Genomic DNA, 9,749 nt, shown 5'->3' with positions numbered 1-9,749 from the left:
GTGTACCACAGAATTCTCTGACTTAACGTATCTTGTGAAATGATTAGGACAGTAAGTTTAGTTAGTATCCAGCATTTCATATAGATACAATAAAAAGAGAAAGAAAAAAGAGAAACATTGTATTCCTTTGATGAGAAGGCATTATTCTTTAAAATACTTCTCCTATTCTACACTTAATAATTGCCTTCAAATATCTTCGAGAAAAACTTCTTTATATCATAGTACACTTAAGTCAAACATAACTAAAAATAATGTAATTGTAAAGTTTTTTATTTTGAAATTGTAACATATTTTGGCTCTGTTTTTTTTTTTTAATATTTATTTTTTAAACCTTACTTTATTTTTTTATTTTTGGCTGCATTGCATCTTCATGGCTGCACGCAGGCTTTCTCTAGCTGATGCAAGCGGGGTCTACTCTTCGTTGCGATGTGCAGGCTTCTCATTGCAGTGGCTTCTCTTGTTGCGGAGCACAGGCTCTAGGCGCACAGGCTCAGTAGTTGTGGCTCACGGGCTCTAGAGCACAGGCTCAGTAGATGTGGCATGCAGGCTCAGTAGCTGTGTCTCGCAGGCTCTAGAGCACAGGCTCAGTAGTTGTGGCACATGGGCTTAGCTGCTCCGTGGCATGTGGGATCTTCCCAGACCAGGGATCAAACCCGTGTCTCCTGCATTGGCAGGCAGATTCTTTTTTTCCACTGTTCAAGGTTTATTTATTGTTTTAGTTGGTATAACACTTAGATAGTTGGCTGTATTATTTATGTCAATTTTTCTTTTTTACGTTACATGGCAATGTATACTATTCTGATACATATAGTACATAAAATAAGATTCTTTAGAACAGTTATGCACAAGACATGCAATACTGGATTTATAATCAATCCCAGAATGTGATTAATTGGAGAAAAAAAAGTTGGACTAGGCATCTTGGCTAAGGGAACCGGAAGTTATATAACACAGAGTTAAATACACATCTGGTTTGAAGGGCAACTGCAGCATCTGCAACATTGTCAGTGGTACCTCTTGAGGAAGTAGAACTATTTTACATGAACCAATTTAGGACCACACAAGGTAAGTGCCATGCAGCATCAGGATACAGCTGCAGGGTTTTATGAACCATTCCTATTGCTAACATTAGGAAATTGATGTTTTTCCTAGGCTGTCTTAACATTACTGCTTTAGTCACAGATCAGATATAAAGGACAGTATGCACAACCTCCAGCTAAAATCCTGTTGTAGCCTAGACAGTGAAGTGGTATGATATTAGACTTTTAAAACTGCAGCTCTTTCTGGATCCCCCAAAGAGTATCTGCACTCTTCTTCAAACAGGCCTGTTCCTCAGGAGTCAGAGTCACTTTCACAACATCTGAGATTCCATTCTGTCCCAAGACGCAAGGAACACTAAGGAAGACATCCTCTTTCATTCCAAAGAAACCCTTAATCATGGTGGAAATCGGATGCACCCGCCTAAGATTCTTCATTATACTTTCTGCCAAATCTGCCACAGATAGTCCAATGGCCCAGGATGTGTATGTAGCCTTTCAGTCTGATCACCTCAAAAGCACTGTCAACCACCTGTTTGTGAACTGCCTTCCACTGTCCCTTATCTGCATCAGTGCCTAATTCGGGGTGCAGATTCTGCAGCGAGACACCAGCAACATTCACTCCACTCCATACAGGCACACTGGAGTCTCCATGCTCCCCAAGGATCCACCCATGACAGCTTAATGGGTGAACTCCCAGCCTTTCCCCCATGAGGTAACGGAACCGGGCTGAATCCAAATTGCAACCGCTTCCAATAACACGGTTTTTGGGAAAGCTGCTTATCTTCCAAGCCACACAGGTCAAGATATCCACTGGATTGGAAACAACAAGCAACTTGCAGTTTGGGCTGTATTTTACAATATTAGGAATGATGAATTTAAAGATGTTCACATTACACTGGACCAAATTAAGACGGCTTTCTCCCTCTTGCTGGCATGCCCCAGCTGTGATAATAACCAGCCTGGAGTTTGCTGTCACATTATAGTCTTTGCCAGAGACGATTTCTGGTGTTCTAAGGAAAAGGCTGCCATGTTGGAGATCCATCATCTCTCCCTTCAGCTTGTCTTCTATGACATCAACAAGAGCAATTTCATCTGCCAAGTCCTTCATTAAGATACTGATGGCACAGGCCATGCCAACAGCACCAACACCAACCACTGTAATCTTATTCTGGGGGACATGTTCTTCCTTAAGAAGATTCTGAATCAGCTGATCCTTGAGAGTTGCCATATTGGACTTAGAACCAAAAGGAATCGGGAGTGCACATCGGGCGGGCGAGCGGCGCTGGACCCGGAATTGGCGGTAGCTGCTCGGGTACTCCGAGTGGGGAGCGGGAGGGGCCTTAAATAGAACCGCGAGGCTGACGTCAGGGGGGAGCCGGGTGGACGTGCGGGAACCCACCGGCAGGCGGATTCTTAACCACTGCGCCACCAGGGAAGCCCTAATATTGATTGATTGATTGATTGATTTGGTTGTGCCAGGTCTTTAGTTGCAGCAACTCCTTAGTTGCGGCTTGCAGGCTCCTTAGTTGTGGCATGCAAACTCTTAGTTGCAGCATGCATGTGGGATCTAGTTCCCTGAGCAGGGATCGAACCCAGGCCGCCTGCATTGGAAGCGCATAGTATTAACCACTCCGCCACCAAGGAAGTCCCTAGGTCTTTGTTTCTACTTCTGAAAGTTCTGTGATGTGTGGATGAGAAAGCCTGTAAAGTATACAGTCTTCAGAGGAAATTAAGATTAGTTTCATCTAAAGAAAAATCATTTTTACAATGTTTTAAGGGCATTTTATAGGGAGATATATTCTCTTTAATACAAACCCTAAAGAAATTAAAACTAGGTTATCAGCTATGCAAAAACTTCATTCCAACCCTCAATATATTTATGGAAATATCTGTTTGATAGCACCTACAATGTATGTTTTATCACATGCCTACATGATGATATTTACATAGGGAAATAACCTAATTACAATATTTTCAGGTAAACGAATAACCTGCCACAATTCACCCTTGTGAAACAGATCATTTGAGTAAATACTTTGAATTACAGACTACATTTTTAATTTGAAAATCGCCACCACCCAGAAAACAAATCTAAAATCACAGATGGTGGCCATGAGAGGCTAGGTGAAGTACTCCATAATGTGGTGATCTCAGCATTTATTTGGTGCAGGCAACTGGCCAACAGGGATCTTGATCTGACTCGAGCCTTTCCCCTGACAACACGTCCTATGGAACAGCCCACGGAGTCACAGCAAGTTTAAGTTCCTGTTATGACTGATTCCCCCAACTGCCCTTGTGATAACCATTTTCCCCTGTCACCCAAGGCTTTCGCCTGGTTCTTCTTTGGATGAGACACGCTTCCAACAAGGAAGCCTACCAATTCCTGTGTTTTTTGGTTTGCACTGACAAATGCAGCCTGAACCCAAGAAGCCAAAACATTTCATCCATGGACCCTAATGAAGGCACATGCCTCAGGGCATGCCCCATGCTCTCTGCCTGCACCCCTCCTTGAATTCTGACCTGTTCGCTCCAGCTGTATCTTGTACCTCCTCCAGGACCTGTGAGTAATAAACGCCTCCATTTCATGTTCCCTTGCAGTCTTTTACTGAGTTGCGGCTCAACAATCGATATCAAGAGGCTCTAGTTAACAAGTGCTAAATTTAAAAAGTCACAAGAGGGCTCCCCTGGTGGCGCAGTGGTTGAGAATCTGCCTGCCAATGCAGGGGACACGGGTTCGAGCCCTGGCCTGGGAGGATCCCACATGCCGCGGAGCAACTAAGCCCGTGAGCCACAACTACTGAGCCTGCGCGTCTGGAGCCTGTGCTCCGCAACGAGAGGCCGCGATAGTGAGAGGCCCGCGCACCGCGATGGAGAGTGGCCCCCGCTTGCCACAACTAGAGAAAGCCCGCGCACAGAAACGAAGACCCAACACAGCCAAACATAAATAAATAAATAAATAAATAAGAAAGCAAGTTCCATAATGCAAAATATTTTTTTTAAAAAGTCACAAGAGTGATATTAGACAATTCTATCAAATGTATGAAGAATAATTAACAGTAATTCTATACAATTATATTGTTCCTTGTTCTCTGTCGTGTGTGTGTGTGTACATTCGGAGGTTTGACACAGGGAGGGAGAGGACAGTATGAGAACCAGCACTGACCTGGCAGTAAGAAAGTAGCAACTACAGCTTCCCAAGGACGAGCCTCTGGGCTGCAGATCACCGTAGTGTTGCTGGCCCTCTGACTTTTGGAATAAATTTTCCCTACATCCAAGAAGTTACTGGCCTCTCTCAAATTGTGTCCACTGACACAGACGTACCAGAATCTATCTAATGAAAACATTCTGCCATTTGAAGTTCATACTCATAATTTCCGTTCAGGATTCAAATGAACTTACAAACTCTCATGGGGCCCAACACAGCCTCCATGCAACCCATAATGATCCACTCATCCTGCTATAAAATACCAGAAAACATTCCAAACTCTAATAAATCATGCCTGAAGGAAAAATACATATGAAGACACCCAAGGAAACACTATATGCAAAACACCATATTTTCATTCATAGTGACCACAGACCAAACACTGTCATCTCCAAAAACTACATAAAAGAGATGTATCCAGTGATGCACATGCCACAGAGAGACCCCACCATTTCCCAAGGAAACACTCCAAATTCTCCTTCTCTTTCTTATCTTTTGTATCAGTGCATCTGAAACTTTATTTGCAACACAAAATACTAAAAAAATACAAAAGGTAACCCACAAAATGATCTCTGAACTTTTCCCTATATTACTCTAAAAATAGCACAGTGATTCCCTCCCCAGGCCCCCCCTGGACAAGGAAGGATTTATTACTTGCAGCAATTAATAAGAACACCAGAGTTCTTTCCCAAAGCAGTGTCCCTGTACAATGATCCTTGATCTCCCAAAAGACCGACACAAGTCACTTGTGGAGTGGATGCTGTAGGGCACCCTCTAGCTCCATCGCCTGAGGACAAGGCACCCATCCTCCTGCACTGAAGGATTCCTGCAGGCTCAGCTCAGGGAACACATCTGACATTGGAGAAAAAATGTTTTTCTCTGCCTAAATCCACTGCCTTCTTCCTTCCCAAGGTATGACCATGAACTATCCGAATAAACAAATGCATGGAAACCTCAGTGTCAGCAGCTAGGTCCCAGGGAACCTGAGCTAAGACACTATGGCACCTCAAACCATGCAACGCACCCCACATCTATCCATAAACCTAATTCCAGGTGCTCCAGCCAGAAGTGAGACACCCTTTGCCAACAGCTCCACACACCCTTTGAGCCCACAAGGGACAGGTGCACACATCTTGATGCCCCGACTTGCGGCCATGTCTCTGCTGCAGAGCCCTACAGGCTTCCCTCCAATTTCCCCAATTTTCTACCTGTTCCCAAAGCACTCATGGGCAAACAAGGCTGAAAGACACAAGGACCTCTCAGTAAAGCCATCACAACAGGAATACACACAAGCTGCCACCTAAAGGACACTGGCCATTCAGTATGAAGGTTAAGAAGTTGGCCCTCCTGGGAGAACTGACCAGCAACTGGGGTTGTTATGAAGTCCAGTTACAAAGGCATTTGAGTATAGTGAGGAAATCTCCAAGACAGACGGTTCCCAGGGTTTTTATCTCCTGTTCTCCCCACTCACAGGTAATTAAAAGATACCCTAGCTCATTGAAGGGGGCCTCCTACATGCCCCCTTAGGTTCCCAACATCTGCACCCTTAGAACAGTGAAATCACTATCCCTGACTCTGAGCAGGTAACTACTGGTAAATCAAGGCTCTTGTCCAAGGTGGTGACTGGTCCCTGGATGTGCACAGCCTGGAACACCTGGGGGCTACAGTAAAGCAGTGACAGAGCACACTAAACATGGGGACACCTCAGGACACTGCACGAGGACACCAGTTCTGTAGGGCTTTTTGGGACTGCCTACATCTTTTCCTCCCATCCTGGGAGGAAGAGAAACACGGTGCACCCTTCAATGAACGGAAAAGGGGAAAGACTCCAAATGATCAATGGAGTAAGACATTTCTGAAGAGGGGGGTTGATACGAGGCAATAAACCCTGGTGAATGTGACAGAGACTGGCTGGAGGGGACGGTGGGGACCTCTCAGAGCCTAGAACTGAAGGAGGACAAAGGCCTGAGCCATGGTGACTTAAAGGCAAAAGGTTAAAACAGGAACTAAGATCTGACACAGAAAAGGCACCCCAGGCAGGACCCTGAGTCAGACCAAAAATGGACCAAGCAAGATGACTGGCCAGAGACAACCCGGAAACTAACCCCATGACCATCAACCTGAGACTGCGAGCCACGTGGCAGAGCCGTTCTCCTGGGTTCCCTTACCCTGCTGCTCTTCACCCAGGCGCCCCTTCCCAATAAAGTCTTTTGCTTTGTCAGTACATGTGTCTCCTCGGACAATTCGTTTCCGAGTGTTAGACAAGGGCCCACTCTTGGGTCCTGGAAGGGGTCTTCCTTCCTGCATCAAAAGTATGAACGCTACACATGCACATTTTTACCAAGTGGGTTGAACAAACTAAAATTAATCCAGAATTACAGTGGCCATTATGAGTATCATTCCATCTCCCCAGACTCGTTTTCCTTTAGACTAAATTTGAAGACTGCAGTTCTAAAATTAAACAAGACGAATGGTATATTTATTTTCACGGGTACTTGGAAGCTTCCAAACAGGAACAAAATTCTAAAATTGCCTCTTTGCGAAACACTTTCTGAACTGACCAAACCAACCAAAAAGCCAGAAATGAACAAAATAACTTCTGAAGCCTTATGCTGCTAGTGTTTTCCTCCCCCAACTTGACAACCTGTGTGTTTTCTCAGAACCCTTTGTTTCAGACTCCACCATACAACGGTGGGAACCTTAGCAGGGCAGGAAGGATTGAACACAGTAAACTCTTACACAGAGACCAGCAAGGCAGTTTTCCCACACTTTCCTGCAAGTCACTGTGCTCTCTGGTGAGACCCTCAGCTGGACCCGACGATCCCCTGCAGGTCACAGACCAGCCCTGATCCATCCCCACGCAGAGCAGAGCCCCCTCACCCTCAGCCCAGATCTCAGCCCTCAGGAATGGGGGCACTCAGTCATGATGCTCGATGGTACATACAGATTAGAACATACTGGAGATCCTTAAATATTATTTATTAAAGTTGGGCCCCACCCTGATAATATGAAAGAGGATCTCTGGTCAGGGGGCACACATGTATTTACAAAATGCCTCATCCATCTAATGTGAAGACTGCATTGAGCACCACTGATGGACAAATTGATAATGAAAATGTGGTGTGTATATATAGAGAATGCAATACTGCTCAGAAATGTTGCCATTTGCAACAACATAGATGGCTCTAGAACGTACTATGCTAAGTGAAAAAAGTCAGACAAAAACAAATACCACATGGTTTCACTTATATATGGCATTTAAAAAAAAAAGTGAAATACAGTGAAGAGAGACTGGTAGAACAAACATATGATTTCCAGAAAGGGGTACAGGGGTGAGATAAGAGGGGCATATTTCAGGGACTTCCCTGGTCGTCCAGTGGCTAAGACTCCGTGCTTCCACTGCACGGGGTTCGGTTTAGATCTCTGGTCAGGGAACTAAGATCCCACATGCCAGGCGGTATGGCCAAAAGAAAAAAAAAAAAAGTTAAGAGGGTCACATTTAAAACTGCACAATAGATAGGTCACAGTGATGTAATATACAGCGTAAAGAATATGGTCAATAACATAATAATTTTGTTTGGGGACAGAAGGCTACTAGACTCATTGTGGTGATCATTTCATAATGTATACAAATATTAAAACAGTGTAGGGCTTCCCTGGTGGTGCAGTGGTTGAGAATCTGCCTGCCAATGCAGGGGACACGGGTTTGAGCCCTGGTCTGGGAAGATCCCACGTGCCGCGGAGCAACCAGGCCCGTGAGCCACAACTACTGAGCCTGCGCGTCTGGAGCCTGTGCTCCGCAACAAGAGAGGCCGCGATAGTGAGAGGCCCGCGCACCGCGATGAAGAGTGGCCCCCGCTCACCGCAACTAGAGAAAGCCCTCGCACAGAAACGAAGACCCAACACAGCCAAAAATAAATAAATTAATTAATTTAAAAAAAAAAGTGTATAGTGTACCTGAAACATTATATTGTACATCACTTATATTCCAATTAAAAATAAAAAGAGAGGGAATTCCCTGGCAGTCCAGTGATTAGGACTCGGGCTTTCACTGCTGAGGGCCCAGGTTCAATACCCGGTTGGGGAACCAAGATCCCACAGGCCATGCAGTATGGCCAAAAAAAAAAAAAAAAAAAATTTTTTTTTAAATAAAAACAAACTCCATTGTGGAGAGATACCATATAAAACTAATGTATGTGGCAAAGCCAGGAACCAGGGCTCATACCTCACTTGGTATCAGAATATATATACATTTTTGAGAAAAAACACACAAATATATGGCAAAGCTGATCCAAATTTTAAGCCTTCTGGAACATAACAGAATTCTTTCCAGAAATTTGACAAATGTAATGAGTGTGATCAACTTTGTAAACAATACACAGCTTTGTGGTCATGAAAGTATTCATATAATATGGAAACGGTACAAGTGAGTCAAGGTCTTTCAGCAATTACCTCAGCATATGCCACGAAGAACTCATACTAGACAGAAATGACAAATGTAATGGAAATAAATGTTCAAACAATGCTCTCAATGGACTTCACGATAAGAAAATTTACACTCAGGGGAACTAGGTTCATTACTTATGAAGATCAACCAAGATCAGATAGGACTCGGCGCTTTCACTGCCATGGCCTGGGTTCAATCCCTGGTCAGGGAACTAAGATCCTGCAAGCAGCATGGAACAACAGGAAGAAAAAAAAAAAGGCTACTTAAAAAAAATAATAAAACTAGAGACTGTCATACAGAGTGCAGTAAGTCAGAAAGAGAAAAACAAATACTGTATATTAACGCATATATGTGGAACCTAGAAAAATGGTACAGATGAACCGGTTTGCAGGGCAGAGATAGAGACACAGATGTAGAGAACAAATGTATGGACACCAAGGGGGGAAAGTGGCGGGGGGAGGGGGTGTGGGGGTGGTGGTGTGATGAATTGGGAGATTGGGATTGACATGTATACACTAATATGTATAAAATGGACAACTAATAAGAACCTGCTGTATAATAAAAAAAACTCATGAGATGGTGTCTATCAATGAAGCAAGGATACCTGTGGAAAAACCTAATTATCTGCATATTATTAAATGTTTTTATTCAATTATTTGAAGTTTCTTGAAAACGGTGTATTCTTATTAATGACCTATAACCTGAAGTTTGAAATCTGCTGATGTTATTCTTTCGTTACTTGCTATTCTTTTATCACCATGATGGTCTTAGGGAAGGGATGGGTAAGATGAAAGGACCTACTTCATTAGGTGGGATTTATTCATATCCAGATCACCGTGAAAAACTAGGACACTCATTTTAAGGTGCAATGTTATAAATAAACTTGACAGCATGGGGAGGGGCAGAGTATAGACGTAAAACTATTATCTAAAATATAGTGGTTTTTGTGGTCATTGCCCCTTCTCTAGATTTGCTATGACTGAGGGCTATTGCTGATGATTATAGGAAAGGGTTACTCTACCAGACGATCGTGAAACACAGTACAACTGGACACTGA

General features: G+C 43.7%; 1 protein-coding gene across 1 annotated transcript; it reads right to left on the bottom strand.

Moving 5' to 3' along the window:
- Positions 1 to 1,429: 1,429 nt before the first annotated feature.
- Positions 1,430 to 2,268, bottom strand: LOC133078729 (L-lactate dehydrogenase A chain-like). Its single transcript, XM_061173904.1, has one exon. The coding sequence runs from the start codon at positions 2,266 to 2,268 to the stop codon at positions 1,462 to 1,464; it is 807 nt and encodes a 268-aa protein (XP_061029887.1). The 3' UTR covers positions 1,430 to 1,461.
- Positions 2,269 to 9,749: the final 7,481 nt, after the last annotated feature.

The sequence above is a fragment of the Eubalaena glacialis genome, chromosome 18 (assembly GCF_028564815.1).
Source record: "Eubalaena glacialis isolate mEubGla1 chromosome 18, mEubGla1.1.hap2.+ XY, whole genome shotgun sequence".
Classification (NCBI taxonomy): Eukaryota; Metazoa; Chordata; class Mammalia; order Artiodactyla; family Balaenidae; genus Eubalaena; species Eubalaena glacialis.
Note: the sequence above shows the minus strand (reverse complement) of the source record. Positions and strands in the feature narration are given on the sequence as shown.

Excerpts from the sequence above, each read along its gene's own strand:
- LOC133078729 (XM_061173904.1), bottom strand. The coding sequence starts at position 2,268 with ATGGCAACTCTCAAGGATCAGCTGATTCAGAATCTTCTTAAGGAAGAA.